This window comes from Lycium ferocissimum, chromosome 11 (assembly GCF_029784015.1).
Source record: "Lycium ferocissimum isolate CSIRO_LF1 chromosome 11, AGI_CSIRO_Lferr_CH_V1, whole genome shotgun sequence".
Lineage (NCBI taxonomy): Eukaryota > Viridiplantae > Streptophyta > Magnoliopsida > Solanales > Solanaceae > Lycium > Lycium ferocissimum.
The window spans coordinates 26757000-26779420 of NC_081352.1; the positions used below are offsets into that span (position 1 = coordinate 26757000).

The 22421-nt window shown below is 38.0% G+C and overlaps 1 protein-coding gene across 1 annotated transcript; it reads right to left on the bottom strand.

Annotated features, from left to right (window-relative positions):
* Positions 1-20451: 20451 nt before the first annotated feature.
* LOC132037883 (uncharacterized) lies at positions 20452-21861 on the bottom strand. The gene has a single exon (XM_059428522.1). It carries the CDS (start codon positions 21303-21305, stop codon positions 20490-20492), a length of 816 nt encoding a protein of 271 aa, XP_059284505.1. The 5' UTR covers positions 21306-21861; the 3' UTR covers positions 20452-20489.
* Between the last annotated feature and the right edge of the window lie 560 nt (positions 21862-22421).

Consider the following 22421-nt stretch of genomic DNA (forward strand, 5'->3'; position numbering starts at 1 on the left):
TTTCTCACACCGCGCCGCGGGGCGATAGTCGGCCGGCATGGAACGTAGATGTGCACACCACCGCAGCCGGGCATGTTATGACATTTCCCAGACGCGAGAGGCCCGGACGCGGGCTAATGATGATAACACCGAGCCTTAATGACCGGGCATGATACTATATATATGACACCGAGCCTTAATGGCATGATACTATATATATAACACCCGAGCCTTAATGGCAGTATGATACTATATATATGACACCGAGCCTTAATGGCCGGGCATGGTAATATGTATATGTATAAAAATATTTTTTTTAAAGCATGCATGGCATCCAGATGTACAAAGTATATCTTTTTATTCCATGTTACTTTTCATGTCTATATTATGTTGTTATTCATGCCACATACTCAAGACATTATTCGTACCGACGTCTTCGTGGACGCCGCGCTCATGCCCGTGTGTAGGTAGGAAGACGGATCGACCCGTAGGTGTTGTTATACCGGAGGAACATACTGCGTGTTAGGAGTGGCAAAATGTGCCCCCTGTATATGCTGGGTTGGATAAGTTTGGACAGTGGGAGTGTTTTGGACTGGAGGTGGTGTGTTATAAATGGTGTTTGTGGTAGTTTGGTTTGGTGGGTTTAGAGGAGTAGTTGTAGGTGGTGGATTAGTGTTGGTAGGTAACGGAATATAAGGAGTGTGAATTTGCGATTGATTTGGTGGGTTGACGGGTGGTGGATTAGGAGTAGCGTAGGTATTGTAGGTAGGTGGTTGATTTTGCGGAGTAGTATAGACGACGTGAGTGGGTGGTTGACTTTGTAGAGGGGTATAGACGGATGATGAATTTGGTGGAGGAAAGTTATTGTTGGCGGGTGCAGTATTTTGTGGAGGAAAGTGTTCAGGGACCGGAGATTCAAGTGATGGAAAACGGGGTGGATTTGGCGCGACAGTTCTGGGTTCAGGAGGTGGACTTGGGAGTGTGATGGATAAGTTGGTCAGGTCCCTAACCCGATTTAGTTCGCTACGTAGGTCCTCAATCTCTTGAGTTAAGCGGGCGATATGTTCGTCATGTTGCATAGCAGCTCTATGTTCAGAAGTCTCAGGGGGGTCACTAGAGATCACAATGTTTTCTAAACCGGTTGAAACGGATGCGGCTGGATCAGTCATGATGATTTCCTTTCCTTGCACAACCCAGTACCGTTGAGGTAATGATGACGTTTTTGATCTTGTATGGTAAGGGATGGTCGGCCAGCTCGAGTGTCAACACGAATCAACCTTTTGGGGATAATAAAAATAAAAGAAACACAATAGTGCAAGTGGTGTCAGTCTCATAGGTAAAGTCATGATCACGTAGAGTCAAATAAGTCATGTAGCAAATAATTCATCAAATAAAGTCAAACAAGTTGTCAAACAAATGTACATGGATATATCAAACAATAACGCGTCCTAATATGCATGTGACCTCTTTGTGCCAGAGGTAGGCCTAACGTTTGTTTGAAGGGTAAAGTGTGCCATAATACGTCATTCCATTGCTTTTGATTAATTAAACAAATTCTATTTCCCAAAAATAAAGTACAAAATGTAATATTTATTACATATCAAATGAATACAACATAAAGTTTTCCTAATCTAAGTAAAGTAAATGTAGTTTCCTCATGTCTAAATTCCGACTCCATTTGTGATGTTTTCGATCTTCATCATTCGTTGCACCCCAATGCAAATCCATACCTGCCATAAAATGTTAGTTAATCCCTCCCTCCTAAAGTTTAATTAATTAAAACAAATAGTCAATATTTAGGCACAGTTTCCCTTCAAACATGCACATAAAGTATGATTTAGTGTCGCTTGGGGTCGTGAACCCACTTGGACGTTTGGGTAAAGTCATCTAATGGATTTAATATACCAAGGGTATTAAACCTCCTAGGTCATGAGATGTATGCCCCTAATGACGGGTGTTGGTTTAGCTCTATCTTAGGCTGACTAAGAGTTTGTTTACTAGACGCAAGGTTCCCGAGCGGACTACTCGAGTGAGAAGGCTACGCGGTCACCGTTATTCGGACACCCCGCGCATACGCCAACTCTCCAAAAAGGGATTTTGAAAGAAATTTGCGGGTGCGCAAAACACACCTCGCGTGTACGTGTGATAGTGTGAATTTCCAGAAGTGGAGAAAAGTGAAACGGGATGACAATTTATATCAAAGCAAGTAACACATAAACAATTTATATCAAACAAACAATTAATAGCATATAAAAACGGTTAGTAGCAAATAGAGTAATTAAAACAAGCATACAAAGCCTATTTAAACTAAGTCCGTTATGGTTAGAACCTAAGTAAATCCCCAGCGGAGTCGCCAAGCTGTTATACCCTATTTTAACCGGGGTCAAAATAGTTTACAACATCCGGGTAATTCCGGGGTTAATTAAAGTAAAGGAGTCGCCACCTAATTATTTATGGTGAATTAGGGCACCTAAGGTTAATTAAAGTTATTATCTAAAGTTGATTTTATTTTAAAATCTACGAAACCAAAAAGATCTAGGTAAGGGTTCAACTAACCTAAAGGGAAGGTATTAGGCATCCTTTAAGTTCCATTAATAATGGTTAATCCGACCGGACTTATTTAATTAGGCTAAGTTAAATATTATAAAAAGAAAATAATTTTGTAAATATTGCTAAAGTCATAGATAAACATGTAAAAATGCTATTTAAAGAAGACTTGTAGAGGAAAATAATAATTTGCATAAAAGAGTTTAGTTAATGTTTATATGTAAAAAATGAAGAAACGGGATGTGTAACGTTTACATGTATTTGGAGAAAATAAATTATGCCGATTAATAAATTAGAACGAACTTAAGTAGGATTAATATTAATAAACCTTTTAAAGGGTTTTATAGAAAAAGTATTAGTTCAATATACACTATGTTATAGAAAAAGTACTAGTTCAATATAAACTATATATATTGTTTCCACACAATATGTTTCAAACGTTGGGCGGAAGCTAAAGGGTCGAATGAAGATAGCTAATGGCTTGCTAAATTCCTTTATATTCTAAATGTTTTATTCTAAATAAACGCCTACTGTCTATTATTAACTAAAGTGGACCTTAAGTAAAATTCGGCTATAACTATATAGTGCCTCACGTTAATCAATCAATGACATACAAATGGAAATAACGAGGTTAGTCATATAAGGAGTTTTAAACACACTAATGGGCAAACCAAAGGAACATAGAATGATAAACATGAAGCCATTTGGCCTTCATAAAGGGCACTTGATATTTTAATTTCGGACTAGCGAAACAAGAGTATAGGCGATGGAAGGGTGTGAACTCCGTAAGCGGTGTCGTAGTTGTCTCAATTTGAAAGATCCGGCTCCGTGTACATGTCAAAAGAGACAAAGAAAGTAACAGAGAGAGAGAGCGTAGTGAGATGATATGATTCTTTTACAAAATAAGTAAGTGAGAATAAAGTAACGCTATTGTTCAATTCACAACCCATAAATTCAAGAAAAACCATTACAAACATATACATGAATGAGGACCTTAAAGATATGTACAAATAATCAAGTTCTCACACCAAAATAAACAAAGAAACATGCTAGTATGTGAAGTTTCAAATGTATGAGTAACCTTACGAATTCATTAAACCTTCGGTGAATTTAACATTCATGCATGCTCTCATGTTTTCTAGTACCCAAAGAATGCTCATACAATTGAAAAGATAACATTTTTTAATAGTGTAATCAACAAGAAATTAACTGGAGCCATGGGTTTAAGGGAACGTGATCCTAGCTTTGCTCCAATGGTCCTAAAACGAATATTGCCATTAATCCAAGGTGTACAATCATGGGGGTTTGCTAGTTTCTCCGTTATACCAACGAGAAAAAGAAAACCCAACCAAGTTTATAAAAAGAAAAGTTCACATGTTGTTAGCCGACGGAGTCTTTCTGTTCACACTTATATTGAGTCGATTCATAGATGAATACATCTAAAGCATGGACAAACATCCTTTTGTATATACACCGGTTGTCACGACCTATTTTCACTAAGTCGTGCGGGCACCTACCTTTCCCACCTCGGTAGGCGAACCCTTATTCCAACAATCAAAAATATATAAATAAAGCGGAAGAAGATAAAATAACGTAAGTCTCACGATAATAATATATAAAGAAATATAGAAATAATGAGAATCCAACCCCGATCTACGGTCGGGTCATACAAGAGCATCTAACTAAATACTATAAAGTCCGAATCATAATAATACATAGTAGCCTAAAAGATCATGTCCCATCGAAATGAAACAAGACATAAGGATAAAAAGAGTCATCGACATCGATCGTCCTCGTGCTCATCCCGAAGGACTCGAATCGAAATCCTCGAATATTAGCCACGAAGAGTAGAAATCGATCTCGGTCGTACTCGCATTCATAAAAGAATGCGACAAGTGTAGGTCGGACAAACAACGAGTCGGTAGGTATCATAGGCCGACTAAGACTAGATAACGTATATAAAGAGAACAAGCAAGAAAAACATATAAACCAACAAGTACAAGTCAATATGAATCCATATCCACGAGAACAAGTCATCCTTTATGTTATAGCATCTAAACCCAATTGTGCCAAGTCTTAGTATAATCAATCCGAATCGGTACATCACGGTAGTATCACAACAATCAACGGAACCAAGATATAATGCAATGCAATAATGTATGTAGGATGAATGCAATGCATATGCGGTTTTGTACAACATGTCCGGACGGAGTAACTCCACGTCTCGGCGATCATGACCCATGGGGGACCGCGAAGTCCATGTACCACTCGCTCCGGAATATAACCTCGGATCACGAGCACACTCTCACGATCCGGCAAAGACCTCGGGCATCGGACACTCCATCGTTCCCGCAAGAAACCTCGGGCAACAAACACTCATCTCTCTTTTACCCTCTCCGGCAAAGACCTCGGAGGCTACACTCTCTCACATATCATCATTAGTGCCATAACCATGCATATATCAATGTATCATGGAAATGCATATGAGTATGATGAAATGTAATGTTAAAAACCAATTCAATCCGAAACGGTACCACACATGGAATACAAGTAATATCGGCAATAAGGCTACACAAAAAGCCACAATGGAATCACCATTCTCATCTCCATATCAATCAAGTAAAGCACCGCAATATCATAGTCATGATATATCATTAGTCACGGATACTCAATGTCTCGAGTGGCAACGAGCACAAAAAAAAAATAGATCAAGATAAGTCAACAACACAACGGGATGTGTAGCCCCAAATCATACAACAAGGTCCAACCTAAGAAAATATCTAACCCAACTTGATACCGCGAGGTTTATATGCATTCTCCGACAATATCATCTAAACATACGCTTCGCTAATCAAAGTCTCACCATAAGGTAAACCGTAACCTACCTCAATGCCGACCAGGTGTCACGAACTCCCATGCCAAAGCTTTTTCCTTGAAGTGCTTCCGATCGGACAAGGTCTTTAGTGCTTATTCGTCACACAATATGTGTACGCTACCCAATAATACTTCAACCTATATTAAGACGCCAACAACTATGGTTAAGCTACGGGAGATTCAAACGTATTCTAACGTTAGTAACTCCTTTCTAGATGTTTAGGCGATGTTTTGTCTTGTATCTAAACCAACCACATACTACCAATACAACATCAATAATTATGTGTTCAATACCAATCCGGACAGCCCACACAATATTCTAAACAGCCCACATTCATAACATGCAATAACGATTCACATACGGCTTCGACATTCTCAAGTTACTTATATTAGTTTGTAGCCTTAACGTTTTCATGTAACAACTTATAACAGCCCATCCAACATACAATATGATGTATACTCTTAACTTATAATTATTCTTTCCAACTTAATGAAAACACAAGTCCAAAACAGTCCACTACCACAACATGTCCAAAACGAGTCTCTAACCGACAACATAACGATGTTCGGAATTCTTGCAAACGTTTACGAACATACTAAGCCAACCACATGCGATTTTTATACATCATTTCATGTCTTCTTTTCATATAATTTCAGTAAGTTATGACCAGCTATCCACACGACAAGTACAACATCAATTCATACGCAACTACGCTATATCGTCATTTTTATAATCCTTATAACAACTCACAAATGACTTTAGTTTCAACTCCAACCATTAAACACCTTCATTTCCATCATAAAATTCATGATAATAACAATCAAAATATCAAGTAAAAACAGTTCACTAACTTCTTCACAAAACAGTCCACACACGGCTACACCATGCTTCAACATCGCTCACATAAAATCATAGATTCAACCATTTTCATACTAACATAACTTCACCTTTAACCTTCCAATTCTTTTCATTCTTTTTACCATGAGATCTATGATAGTAACAACCATATTTATTAAAGAAAATCAGTCCATTAATTTCACCAAAACAGTCCCTACGTCCAACTAACATTCCAACACAAACTTTCATGATTTTATGCATGCGATTCATGTTCGTCAAAGTTACAACCATACTTCAACATCAACACATATAACCCCATAACTACTATCATGTTCCAACATCAACACACCTTATTTCATGCATACAACTTATATTCACACATCTACATCACCCTTAATACATGAAAAGAAAGTTAGACCTTACCTTGACAACTTGACTTCTCTACTTGGCTAGAGTTTGTGACTTGAGATAGAAATGGTTCTTGTTGCTCCAAAGACTATCTTCACGTTTTAGGGACCTTCTAAAGGGTTGAAACACCTTGGAAAATAATTTTTGGATCAAGACTCAAAGGGCTCAAAAATCAGCCCCTTGGCCGAATGCTCTCTCTCTCTAGGCTTAAGTTTTCTTTCTTTGTGTTGTGTAGTTGAAATGAATTGTGATGGCTGATTTCTTGGTCATTATTTGGTTCAACTTTGATTCCTACAAGTTGGTCACATGCTCCACTTATGGCATGAGTCACTCCATTAACTTTACACTTAAAATTCCATTTTTTTCTACAACTTTAGGCCAAGTGTGGCCAAGCCTCACCTTCTTGTTTCTCCTTTCTTCTTTCTTTTCAATTGTTTACAAGACAATTGTATGTGTGGTGAATGATTCATACACCATCCTTTGTCCATTGTAATTATGCCAAGATGAATGAGCAATATTTAATGTGAAATGATCCCTCCACCATGTTGGGTCTTCCTAAAATAATGTATACTTTCATAAAGTAGTAGATGCTTAAATATTCAAATGCATGCTTCACATGGATGCCTTATTTTCAGTCACTTGGCTGAATTCCACACTCCTTTCTTTCAATTTGGTTGTCCACAATATAATGTAAGTGTAGTGGATGAATCACATTTAAATGTATATTTGTATGTCTCCCATAATAGTCTTATTTAAGATGACTTTGAGTCATCTTTTGGACATGGCATGTTAATGTTCATATTGGCTCATTGTTGCCACTAATTTTAACTTAACACCACGATTAAGTAGTTCCTAATTTCCATTAATGCTTCTATACCAAACAAAATTTGTAGATAAATTGTGACTTCAAACGAAATCGGAAGTTAAAGTCTCTACTTTGTATCTTGAGATAGTCTTAATACTCAGCCCGACTTGAATCATCCATATCTCCTTACCCCGATATCATTTTGACGATCTGTTTGTTGCGTTGCAAACTAGACTCGATGAACTTAATTTTAGACTTTTGAAACACCTTAAAACTCCTCATATACTAGGAGATATGCCTCCTACAATATAGGCTAAAATCGGGTCCGAGATTTTACTGAAATTGTTCCGATTCATTTCGTTTAACTTCTAATCCTCTTCCAACCTCATGTAACCTCTTATACATACATATACACAGTCATTTACATCCATAACAATTCATATACATGTCTCGAAGGGTCCGTAGAATCACAATAACCATAAGTAGAACTCACAAAGCTTCGACGAAACTCCAATCGAAAAAGTATATTCCTATCTTTTGTCCATCTTCTATATCATTACTAATAATCTCAAATACTTTGAAAGGTCACTCACATTACCTCATATACATACTCATAACGCGATTTCAAATCCTTTAGGTTACCAGTCACCTCGAGATACTTAAGACAACCATATTTATAACGATATTCTTACTAACTCGATTAACTTTCCTTGAACCTTCTTAACTCATTCTTTCTTGTTTTAATACAAGTAGCAAGGATTATTATGGAGTGTGACATTCTCCCCTCCTTTAGAACATTCGTCCTCGCATGTCAAATGAGGACTAAAACTCGTCAATTAAATAACCGAATCACCCGTTATCGCGGACTATAGACGAAGAAGATTTGACCACGAAAAGGGTGTTTTAGGAATATTATGCCTAAAAGTGCTAAACGACCAAATGGGTCGTTACACATATATATATATAAACAAGATACATAAATATATATATACGGTTAACTATCATTGTTGATGTCGAGAAAGATAATAAGAAGCAATATAAATCATAACAATCTGTGAGATACATATATATATTCATATTAAACTAAATCCCATATATATATACCATATATATATATATATATATATATATACGGAACCAACATGAGCGTATATATACGTCGTATATGATATATATATACAAACTAAATAAAGAGATGGACGGTTGATATATATATATGACAATATAAACTAAATGAACTAAATGTATAATCATATAACAGGTATGAATACGAGTACTATATTGTATATATAAATCATTCCAACCCATATATATAATAAACAAAAGATAAATATTACCCATATATATACATAAATTATATATATATATATAAAACCGATATATATAAAACCAAATTATATATATAACACTAGAACATACGGATATATATATATATATATATATATATAGAGATTGCCGATATATATGTATATATATATATATATATATATATATATATATTGACGGATATATATATATATATACAATTAAAATATTTGTCGTAGTTAAATATTTTATCGACAACGATAAATATATATATATCGTAAACCTTAATTTCCAACACCAATCTCGGGTTTCGACAAAGTATTTTACGTTTAGATAGTTCAAGATATATATATTTAAAAAAAAAAAAAGATAATTCAAGACTCTCACAGAAAGATATATATATATATATATCGTGTTTTTGATATATATATCGAACATATATAAAAAAAAGCGAGTAGGGATTCCTCTCTCTCCTATATATATGACTTAAGGTCCTATTTATATAATATATATATTTTGTATATATGACTTTTAATTCAAAATTTCGTAGCATAGAAGAGTCACGGGTTGGAGATTTTAAACCAAACTTTGAAATCGAGTCAAAGCTTTTCTAATCTGAACGTTGGAGTCCATTTCACGTGGTTGCTTCAACTTTTTGCCTCAATATATGATTCGACGTTCTCTGGTCTTTGAAGATTTTGATTTGTTTGAAGCCAGAAAGGAGCGTCCTTCTCTGTCACTCGACAGAAAGCTCAGACGAAAAAGACATGGGGACCGTTTGTGTGCCAAAATGGTGTAAACACGACTGCTAATGGTGAAAGAAGAGTGTATCATAGCCAGAAATGGAGGAAGGAGAGAAAGAAGGAGGAGAGAGAGAGAGAGAGAGAGGACAAAGCTGTGCGGCTGTTGTTGTTTGATTAGGGTAGGAAGGAAAAATGTTTTTAGAGAAAGTGGGCCAGTCGGGTCGGGTCGTGGAGTTGGGCTGGCCGAATTTTAAAGAAATGTGGGCTGGTCCAATTAATTAAAGTGTGGGCTGATAGAGTTGAAAAATATTGTGTTTGTATTTGGGCCATTAATTTAATAACTAGTATAAGATATATTATATGAAGACAAATAGTAATTAGGGCGTATAAGGTAAAAATTAATTTAACGAGTACAAGTTCTAAAATGAAATGGTGACGAATCCATTTAACATTTGTGATAAAGTAATGAAAGTAAATAGTAGTAGAAAATAAAAAATAGTGGTGAAAATAAAATATTTAGCTCGTTACTAAATTTAGCAGCTCCAGGAAATAAATTAGAATAAAGGAGGGACAAAATTGGGTGTCAACAGGTGTTCTATCAGCGGATTCTCAGGAGCACTCCACTTACTTTGGAGTTGCAGTCTATTTGGTATTGTCCTTATGATCATTTGTATCCTATGTAGAAGCTCGTAGACGTGTGTGTATAGTTAGATGTTTTATAGCTCCACCGGTTCATATTGTTGTATAATATATTGGTGGCCTTGTCGGCCTTATTTTGAGCTCTTGATATGTCACGACCCGCCTAGTAGGCCATGACGGGCACCCGGAGCTGATCACCGAGCACCACACATCATACTACTATCGTCTTAACCTGTACACATATAAACTCCATAAAGCATGTACACATATATATATGCATAAGCCCTCGCGGCAGCAAAAGAATAATGTACAAAATATACATCGAGGGTCACATCACATCTGCTACCCACATACGAGTATCTACGAGCCTCTAATTGAAACTCAGAAATCATGAAGATGGGACAGGACCCCACCATATCCAAATATATATACACAAAAGAATATGTCAGACTCGGCACCTCCGGTCTATGGAAGTTCTCTGGTGCAAGGGCGGTCTGACGCCTAGGAAGCTGGGTTAAGCACATTGACTCCTGTGTTGCCCGAATCCACTAAGCGAATTCCAAGATTAGCTAGTTGATGGAGCTCACGAACTAATTCCTTCCTTTCCGATGGAATATTACTTTGACTACCCATGGACTTACGGCTAAGAGCATCAGCTACCACATTTGCTTTACCCAGATGGTATAGAATATTCACGTCATAGTCCTTCAATAGCTCTAACCATCGCCTCTGACGCAGATTCAATTCCTTTTGCTTGAAAATATATTGAAGACTTTTGTGATCTGTGTAGATGTCCACATGGACACCATACAAATAGTGCCTCCATATCTTTAGAGCGTGAATGACCGCAATAATTCAAGGTCGTGGGTTGGATAATTCTTCTCATGTTTTCGCGATTTGCCTAGAAGCATAGGCAATGACCTTGCCGTCCGCATTAATACACGCCTAATTCAACACCGAGGCATCACAATACACGCACACACCGCGATCCTTCTCCGGGAAGTGTCGGGGCCCAAGTGAAGTCAACCTGTCTTTCAGCTCCTGAAAGCTCTGCTCACAAGCGTCTGTCCACTGAAATTTAGCAGCTTTCTATGTTAGCTTCGTCAAAGGTACTGAAATGGAGAAAAACTTTTCCACAAATCTCCTGTAATAACCTGCCAATCCCAGAAAGCTACGAACTTTTGTAGGTGTTATAGGCCTTGGCCAAGTCTTCACAGCCTCGATCTTTTGGGTGTCAACCCGAATACCATCGGCTGAAACGATGTGGCCCAGGAAGGTTACAGAGCTCAACTAGAATTCACATTTTGAAAATTTAGCATATAATTTGCGGGCTCGAAGGATTCCAAGGACAGTACGCAAATGTTCCACATGCTCTTCCTCTGATTTAGAGTATACCAGGATATCATCGATAAATACAATTATAAATAAATCCAGGAATGGTCTGAACACATCATTCATCAAGTTCATGAACACTGCTGGAGCGTTGGTCAAACCAAACGACATTGCCCAAAATTCATAATGACTATATCTGGTCCTAAAAGCCGTCTTTGGGATGTCTTCTTCCTTAACTCTCACTTGATGGTATCCTGACCTCAGATCTATCTTGGAAAACCACTTGGCTCCTTGCAATTGATCGAACAAATCTTCAATCCTCGGAAGTGGATATTTATTCTTTATTGTCACCCTGTTCAGCTGCCTATAATCGATACACATCCGCAGGGATCCATCTTTCTTCCTGACGAATAAAACAGGTGCTCCCCATGGCGATGAACTGGGCCTAATAAACCCCTTCTTGAGTAAATCTTTCAACTGTGCTTTTAATTCCTTCAATTCTGCGGGAGCCATTCTGTAGGGAGGGATAGATATTGGCTCAGTATCCGGCAATACATCGATAGTGAATTCAATATCCCGTTCTAGTAGAAGACCTAGAAGCTCGTCCGAAAATACATTTGGAAACTCGTTTACTACCGGAACAGATTGAAAAGTCCGCGATTTTGCTTCCGTGTCATGAACGCGAACTAGATGATAAATATAGCCCTTGGCAATCATCTTCTTTGCCTTGAAGTAGGAAATAAACCTGTTGTTGGAGATGCGGTTTTACTCTAAAACCGGTTCTCCCAAAATTGGAACCTGACCACCTTGGCCCTACAGTCTACATTTGCATAGCAAGAAGCTAACCAGTCCATGCCCATAATAACATCAAAATCTAGCATTTCCAATTCAATCAAATTAGCTACAGTGTGCCGACCACACACTATAATTACACAGTCTCTATACACTTGTCTGGCTAATACTGGATCACCAACGGGAGTGGACACTTCGAAAGGTTCAATTGGCTCGGGTTTTATCCCGATACGACCAGCAATGTATGGAGTAATATATGACAAGGTAGAGCCCGGATCAATTAATGCATAAACATCATAAGAAGATACTGTCAATATGCTGTCACAACGTCGGGAGAGGTCTCCGGATCCGTGGTCCATTTCGGTGCATAGATACGGTTACGGGACCGCTCGAACTAGAGGCTCCTCCTGCGCCTCGCCGCGGCCCGGCCCAAACACAGGGAAGCCTGCTACGGGGCGCGCGGACGACGAAGAACACTGCTGCGAACACAGTGGTCGGGCCTCATCTTTGCCGCTCCTTATTGGATAATCACGCATCATGTGGCCAAATCGACCACAGGCATAACAAGCATCCGAGCCTCGGCGACACTGACCCGAATGTAACTTACCGCATTGACCACACCATGGTACCGGCGGTCTCCTGCCGGCTAGGATCACCACGATGCGGGAACACGAAGCTCCCGAACCCGACGACGGCCCCGAGAATAAATAGGGACGATCAAACTTTTGGCCCGCGAATCGAGGAGGTGCACTAGATGCAAGCGTCCCGAATATGCGGAATATTGCTGCCCCCGGCCTCCATCGCTACTCTCTGCTAGCACCCGCTGATCTAGTCCTTTTACCGTGTCCCCTATCTGCATCTCGCTCTCCTCTATGCGGTTGCTGTTGTTCTTCCAAGTTCTGGGCATGCGCTTGAATACGCGAGATATCCATCCCTTCCAATAGCGAAGCTGTCAAACAATCTTTGAATAAGTGTGGCCCTAAGCCTCTCACAAATCGGTGTACCCGGTCTCCCATGTCTGCTACCATGGCCGGAGCATATCTAGCCAACGAATTAAACCGGAGACTATACTCCCGGGCACTCATATTCTCTTGCTTAAGATTCAGGAATCTATCGGCGCGAGCCCGACGAACCTCAGGGGGAAAATAATGCTGAATAAAATTTTCCACAAACTCTTGCCATTTTGGGGGAGATGCATTTTCCCCTTTTGAAGAAACCCAATTATTATACCATAAAACAGCTACGTCCCGGAGTCTATACGAAGCCAACTCCATGGACTCGGTATCAGAAGCATGAATAATTCTCAACGTCCTCAATACCTCATCAATAAAGCCCTGCGGGTCTTCATCCGGTTTCGATCCGAAAAATTCTGGAGGATTTAAGCTCATGAAATCACGGGCTCGGGCACTAGCCGCCCTATCACTTGGACTTGCACTCTGCCGCTGAGCCTGCGCGGCAACTAACTGAGTTAGCAATTGAACGGCATCCCGTAAGTTCTGATTTGGAGCTGGGGCCCTCTCATGCTCCTCTGCCGCTGGAGGGATAGGAGTGGGAGTGACGTGCGAGGGAGTAGCACTCTAAGCCTCGCCATGTCCCAACTCAGCTGGAGGTTCTCGACAGGTGCCTTCCCCGGCGGCATTTAATATTGTGCGGATTTTCTTCTTTCTTGTCGGCATCACTGAAATCATAATGCACAATTAGAATAAAGGAAATCTTACATTATGGCTCTATCGCACGATCTATGAAAAGAAAGATGGTCATTATTCCTAAATGCCTCGCAGCCTCTTGTTTATAAGTGTGGCGCGCTTCACACCCATAAACAAGACTCTACTGGACATGGCTCGTAGACACACCCTAGGACGAAACTGCTCTGATACCACTTTTGTCACGACCCGCCTAGTGGGCCATGATGGGCACCCGGAGTTGATCACCGAGCACCACATATCATACTACTATCGTCTTAACCTATACACATATAAACTCCATAAAGCATGTACACCTATATATATATATATGAGCCTCGCGGCGACAAAGAATAATGCACAAAATATACATCGAGGGTCATACCACATCTTTTACCCACGTACGAGTATCTACGAGCCTCTAACTGAAACTCAGAAATCATGAAGATGGGACAGGAACCCACCATATCCAAATATATACACAAAAGAATATGTCAGACTCGGCACCTCCGGTCTATGGAAGTGCTCTGGTGCAAGGGCGGTCGACTCTAGAAGGCCGGGTCGTCTCCTGTCTACCTGTGGGCATGAGCACAGCATCCAAAAAGAAAAAGGATGTCAGTACGAGCAATATGCTGAGTATGTAAGGCATGCATCATAAAATAACAAGGGAACAGGAAAATAAAATAAAGGTAAGAAGATAATGGGTGACTGCTTGCCACTTAAGGCGGAGTCATGCATGCATACTCGTGAAATATCGTATCATGTATTGCTGCGGAACATGCAGCCCGATTCATATATCAATATATTGTCGTGGAACGTACGGCCCGATCCATTACCCATATAGCCTGCGTCCGGGCATCCCACGTCCGGGATGATATCATAAGATACCAGCTTATGAGGTGGCTATGCGTCTATAGCGCCTCACCTTTCCCCATGTCCCCTATATACATATACATATCATATACATATATAATATGCGTAGCATGCATGAGAGCCCAAATAAAAGTGCGCTCTATCGGAGTGACGTAAGGTCGTGAACCTTCGATTATATTATGGCATCGTCATCATCGCTAGGTCCCACCTTGAAAGAATTGATATCATGAGGTGAGACAACAACGAAGAATAGAACCAATGAAATCATAAGCATAGAAACATCGACATCATGAAGTCATCATGGTCATCTTTATCGTTATGGAACATATCTCATAAGGAGTTCTTAAATTTCTCCAAACTTCATCTTTAGGGATGTAAGAAGGTCATGGAAAGTATAGGGAAGAAATTATGAAACAAGAGTCGTACCTTTGAAAGAAAGGGGATAAACTTACATACCTTTGTATCTCATTAATGATGTCGACTAAAAGCTTTCTCCTTCCGAAACACAATTCTACATACAAAGAGGTTCATACGAAGGTTAGGTTGTTGAAGGTATACTTAGGCCTGAACTAAAGCGAATAAGGCAAACGAAAATGGGGGAGCATTTCGTTTGTTCCGACAACTTCCCTCAAATAATAAAACAGCTCCCAACATCATAGCAACGCCCATAACATCATAATACATAATTTCCCTTGGCTAGACGTCATTCAATTTCCAAATTCACGCCTAAGACTCTCCTCAACCACAACTATAATACAACATCATGCTTATCTTTCACATAATACTTCCTCAACATCATTAGTACCATTCATGACAAGATTACACTCGTATTATACCATGAATCGTAATTCAACTACTTTTCAACCTAATACCATTATTTGCATATTAATTCATATTCCATATTGTTTCTAATTCGAGTTCTTCAACTACTCAACACTATTAACTAGCATTAACAATTGTAAAACTCACCTTTGATTATGTAGAGATGACCTTGGATGATCAATACTTCATGAGAAGAACTTAACTCAATACCAAAGAGATCTCAACTTTTATCAACCATAGGAAGCATTCACACCACTTTTGATTCTACCAACTTTTGATGTTTGATCCTTGATTTCCCTCTTGGATATGTATTAGTGTGATATGGAGAGGAGTTCTGAGGTTTAAAGTATTTGAGAAGTGGGAAATGAGAAAAATAAGGAAACCGTACGTATATAAAAATGAAGTTCGGACCGAGCCCGAAACCTATAGGTGCACTATACGGACCGTACAATTTATACGGTCCGTATATTGGACCGTATGTTTCCTCCGGAAAATCACCCTTCGGGAAGGGTTCTACGGTCAGGTATACGGGCCGTATAAAATATACGGTCCGTATATATGACCGTGTAATCCCCAATTTTTCCGATTTCGTTCTCGTCGCTTCGTTTGATCTCGAATCCTTATGGAATCTTCTTGGTACTTATATGACACTTCCTTAACGATCTAACGGACATTGTAACTTGTCCTCAAGACCTTGCTAAATATTCGTTAATTCAACACCCATGGAATCCTTCCCAAACATAACTTATACTCCGCTTCCTTTGACGAACCTAGTTTCACCAAGTCCTACGACTTAGAAATCTTATCGTATATATATTAAGTACACGCTGTAATCACCCTCTTGTAGTCGTGAAGGTCTCGTGTCCGGCTTAACTGACGTTAGTCTATTCACGACGCAACGACCTGAAATTGCCGAGGTGGAACATGATACTTTACTGTTAGCCTTGCCGGCTTTATGAAATACATTATGTTGTGGCGACCTTGTCGATGCCTTATGCTACATATGTCTTGAATAAGCGGATATTCCTATATTGGGCCTTTTACTTGCATATGATATTCTTTGAGTTATGGTTTATAATGTTCAAAGTAACGGATAAGTCAGGTGGTTCCCGGCCTACTGGTCGGAGCCCGTCATACTCCTGATAGGGGTGTGACAAAATTAGACAGCTTTTGTATGTAATTTAGTTTTTTAAAATTGTTTATACGATATTTATAGGATATATCGACATGTAGTTTGTATTGGTAGACCGTACAAATAGGTTGACTATATAATTAAATTAGGTGTATGTATAAAATGTATAAAAAATTTAGAGCGAAAAATTGAAGTGAACTTTTACACAAGAACAATTTATGAGTTTTAGATGTTGAAAAAATGAAAGCTTAAGCATGTTTAAGTGTAATAATTGCTTTGTCTTGGAGGGAAATAATTTGAAGAGAAATATCAAATGTTGGAGCCATTTTTCATTAAGGATAAAGTAGACTTTGTACATATGTTATGTTGTGCTAGTTTGTACTAAATTGAGTTGTGCCATTTACCAGCACCCTAATAATAATATGATCAGCATGTGGTTGTAATGTGACTATTTCTTGGAATTTGTTAAGCTGCCACACATATGGCCAACAAGGCCTCTAATAAATTTCACTTCTAATTTAATCTTCACAGTCATGGAATTGAATAATGTGCCTCATCTTAATACTGTATCATTAATACTTCTATTCTTCCTACCTACCAGCATTGCTTCATTAGTGCCAGATATCGTTAAATATGCAAACTACATTTAAATTCTAGCCGAGACAAGACAAAATTGAGGTAATTTTTTCTTGTTTATCTAAATCTTCGGTACATATACTTGTGGAATATAGCAACAGGTATTTGGTAAAAATTATTGAGTTGTACGTAAGCTGATTCAAACATCATGATTTTATTATTTTTAAAAAAAATATTAATTATCAGAGGCGGTCAAAATTTAAAGTTTATGGATTTTGAATCCTAATAGTTTTTAGTTATTGAATTCTACTTTACGATAATCTATACATATTTAATGAAAATTTAAGATAATTACATACTTTCAGTTAAAGTTAGTGGATTCGATCGAACCCGTAGCCGACACTCTCATCCGCCCCTGCATTAATTCATTGGTTTATAGGTGGCCGTCCTCGGTTCACTAACTCTATATTCCACCTATATTATGAAGGCATCATATCACTATGTGCACTGGCTAAGATTTTACTTACCAAGCATATCATAATTGCTGATTCATATCATAAAAATTGTTTAGAATATCAAAATATATATGCTGGAAGGAAAAGTACCGGAAAGACATGCAGGATTGAGGTATATTTAAAAATTTATGCACGGTTGTATTCTTGGCTGTTTTTGTTACATGATTGGATTCATAGTTGCTATTCATCCTTCATCAAGTTGATGTTAACATAATACAAATTCACCCTTTATCACTATAAAAAAAATCATGGACTCTTAGCCACAACTATAATTTGTTTCAGTTATGAACATAGATCTCACACGCTTCCTCGTGTGCGAGCCTCTAAAATTATAACTTATTTCTCGTTATATATATATATATATATATATCTCAGACGTTCGATCTCGTGCGAGCCTAATTCTTGTTAGGATCAAGCACCTAAAATATCATTTTTATATATATAATAGGTAGCGGATTTGCAGTGAGACTAGAATCAAGGACATCTCCACTGTTGTACTACCATATTGAAGTGTGTAACCATTTCATCTAAAAGCTTAAGTTATTAGAGGAAGTACATTATTTTTACTTATTTAATAATGTCTTCAGCAACCATGAAATGCAAATACACCCTTTTATTTCACAGAAAAAGTAGAAGAATAGGTTACGGACTAGAAAGATTTGAGGTCTAAACAAAGTAGAGAATCACAATTTTTTAAGTACTGAATTAGTAGAGTGGTTAAGAAATATGATGAGGATTATTTTCTAATTAGTTGTGCACGAGTAGCTTATCGTGCAGACGATTTCTTCCACGCGTGTTACCAAGAGAATCCTTGTAGAAGCTAATCAAATTAGTGCTTAATAGAGCTAACTGCAATGTGTCTTCTCTTTTTGTATTCTTAGCTTTAGCCTAATAGACCTAGTGAGCTTGTCCTTAGCTATGTTATTGAGCATTTGAGCCCAAAAACACCCTCTGTGAGTCCTTTCATGTCACCTGCCCTCATGCATGGGCATCATAAAACATATTTTTCATGGACCATGGTCATGTATTGTTCACTTTGGCCCAACAGACTCCACAGATTTGTCCCTTGGGCTACGGCATCATCGAGCCCAGAAGCGCGCGTACTATGCAAATTGCAAACTTGTGTTATGCTTTATAAAACTCTTCACATATATTTCCCTTTTTCAAAATTTTCCGGCGTAGAAACCGGTGAGTCTTTCTCTATGACCCGCCTTCCATCATGAGCGTCACATACACATTTTTAGGGACGCAGTATCCTCGCTAAAGTTTGCTCCACGATCATATAGAGGGAGTGTTCGGCTCTAATATGATATTTGTTGTCTTCACTATAGAGCTATTGGCCAACTTAGGTCCAACGGACTGCAATAATCGTATAACATGTGAACTTGTATTATGTCTTTAAAATCGTTTTCCTTTCTCATTGTAATGTGGAATTGGCCTAAGGTATGATGTGCACTTCTTTATACTCTTGCTAGCTTATAAGCCTATTAGACCTTCTCTGTGACTTACTCTCGTCGACCCACCCTCCGTCAAAAACGTCACAGCTTAAATATTAAAATTGTTTTTAAGGAAACGTGTAAGTCACTTGTAGTTTTAGAACAGCTAGCATATGGAAGTACCTTAAACCCATTAAACACTTTATGTAAACACATGCGTGTGTTCTTTAGAGAACCAGCATCTTTAAACCTTTTTTTGAGTATTATATGTGCTAAACATGTGAACTTTAGAATGAGAAGCTTTGGAATTATATCATCTATGGAGACTTTATTATTGTAAGAACACCTGATCATGTTAAGCATGAAATCCGGGCATGTTAAAATAAAAGCTACTCCCTTTTGGACGGTTGTGAGCGGGGAGGTATTTGAACCCCCAACACCATTGTTCGTAGCCACGTGCTTTAATTAATCATCTGAGCTACATACCCGGCTTTAACTATAACCTCAGCTCTATTTAGTGGTTTGAGAGAGCTTATTTACACTCAATATAAAAAATAAACAATTCATAAAAACTAATCTGGAAGATTTGTGCCTGATGAAAGTATGAGACGGGCAATAGGACGAGAGCAAGGTCATTCATATAGGCAAATGAAGGATGCATGATGAGAATATTGTTGGAATAAGAATATTTTCAGCATATGATAATAACATGAACATTTCTTGGAACAAAAGAAGAAGCAATACAACAGTTTGATTCATCACTCAGTTTCCTATAAAATCAAAGCTTTAATACTTTACTACTAAAAAACTGGAATTAACTATGAATTCCATAGCTAATTTGTCGCTAAATAGCTTGTAACTAATAGAAGCTTTTGATAATCCATCGCTAAACCGTCAGTAAATAGGATTATCAATGGATTTTATTGCTTAGCTACAGAATTTGTACGTCGCTAATTCCTACTATATTTTAGTAGAAATGCTTGTTACATTCTATGAACAACTTTCCGAGTTGTAAGCTATCAGATTGATATTCGAACTAGTGCTGCTTTAAATTTCTCGTGTCTACGTTGATGGCAAGGGATCAAAAAGCACAAGAAGAGGAAACAGAGATGCAATATTGGAGATAAATCTTTCACTAGTAGTATTTTTCTAACAATAACTACAATATTTTTATGAACAGAATATTCAACATTAGCAGGAGAAAATATTTAGGAGAGAACTCCTTGATCTAATCATGCACCTAAATAGTCCTTCCAAACCATTTTCAAAGTCGTCAAGGTGAGATTCGAACGATTCCAACCTAGTTTCCAAGTCCATTTTCTCTTCTTCGCCTTCGCATGATATTCTTCTTTTGCTTACCAATCTTGAAACCAATGACCGTTTAGATTGCTTTGGCTTCAAAAGTGGGTCAGAAAATACGGACAAGAACATCTGGAAAATGGAAATGCGCGTTGCATTGGCTTCCCTTAGTGTTTTAATCATGTCTATCGTGTCCTGGTGTGCATCTAGGAATACTGATCCCTCAGTAGTCTCGTGATCCATTTTATTCAAGGCTAATACTAATTTCTTCGCTTCTTTCTTTATCTTCTTACCGGAGGAGGTGAACTTGATGATGCTGGTTTCTGTTGTTGAATCCCCTTGACTCCTTCTGAGAGAGTGGTGAAGCTCTCTTACATTTTCCTTACATTGTAAGACGAGTTCCCTTATAGCGACACACACATCAAGAAGCCTCTCAGACTTGTCCAATAAATCCTTAACCCATTTTTCGTGTTGATGTTGGGAGAAGAATTGAAGAGCCTGAGGCAAGTTAAGTAGATCATTTACGCACTTATATAACTCCTCTAAACCGAGTAGACCATCGTGCATTGTCTCTGCTGTTGATTCATTTGATATTTTCAATGTTTTGAGGTTGTTGAGTGCCTCTTCAACTCTTTGACCTGTTGGATGTGATTTTCCAGGCAAACTGATTGATCTTATGATGTGGTTGAATTTTGAAGAAGAAGCCATTGCTGTTTTTGTTTTTGTTTTTTCTTGTGAGAAGAAAATCTTAGCTTTGTGATGGACTATAAGACTCAAGCAATGTTATCTATATAGCAAATGAAGGAGACAAGATGATAAGACGTCTCTTGATAATATTGTAATGAGCATGTGGTAGTAATGTGACTATTTCTTGGAATTTGTTAAGCTGCTACACATTTGGCCTACAAGGGCTCTAATAACTGTCATGAAATTAAATGACGTGCCTTACCTTAATATTGTATCATTAATACTTCTATTCTTCCTGCCTACCCAGCATTGCTTCTTAGTACCAGATATTGTTAAAGATGCAAACTAGATTTAAATTCTTGCTGAGACCACAAAATGGATCGGAGGTGATTTTTTTTTTTTTTTATTGTCTAATTTTTTTAGGTAGAGTTATCCAGTATACAGGTGGAATATAGTATCAAGTACATGGTGAAATTGTCGAGGTACATGCAACTTGAACCAAACATCATGATTATATGCATGGGTTCTGGATCCTAATATTTTTTAGTTATTGAGTTCTAAAGTGATAATATGTACATATTCAATGAACTTTGTAGATAAATATAGAGTTTGAATCAAAATTATTGAGTTGAGACGATCTTGTAGCCAACACTCTAGCACCAACCCTGCCAACTATTCATTACTTTATTGGCAAATAGGTGGCCGTCATCGATTCACTAACTCTATATTCCATGCCCTGTTATGATGGCATCATATCACTATGTGCACTGGTTAAGATTTTGCTTACCAAGCATATCATAATTTTAAAATACCAAAAAGACGTGCAGGATTGAGGTAAATTTTAAAATTTGTACACGGATGTGTTCTATTGGCTGTTTCTGTTACATGATTGGATTCATAATTGCTTTTCATCCTCACCAAGTTGATGCATGTTAACATAATACAAATTCACCCTTTACCAATTATTGATCATGGACTCTTAGCTAAAACTATAATCTGTTTCTAGTTATGAAAATATATCACATCTCATCTCATCTCACGTGCGAGCTTAATTCTTGTTCATTGGTCAAGCACGTAAAAATTCTTTTTGATAGTGATGTAGCGGTGAGACTCAAATCTAGGACTTCTTGACTGGTC

Coding starts and splice junctions, on each gene's coding strand:
- LOC132037883 (XM_059428522.1), bottom strand. CDS start 21,305: ATGGCTTCTTCTTCAAAATTCAACCACATCATAAGATCAATCAGTTTG.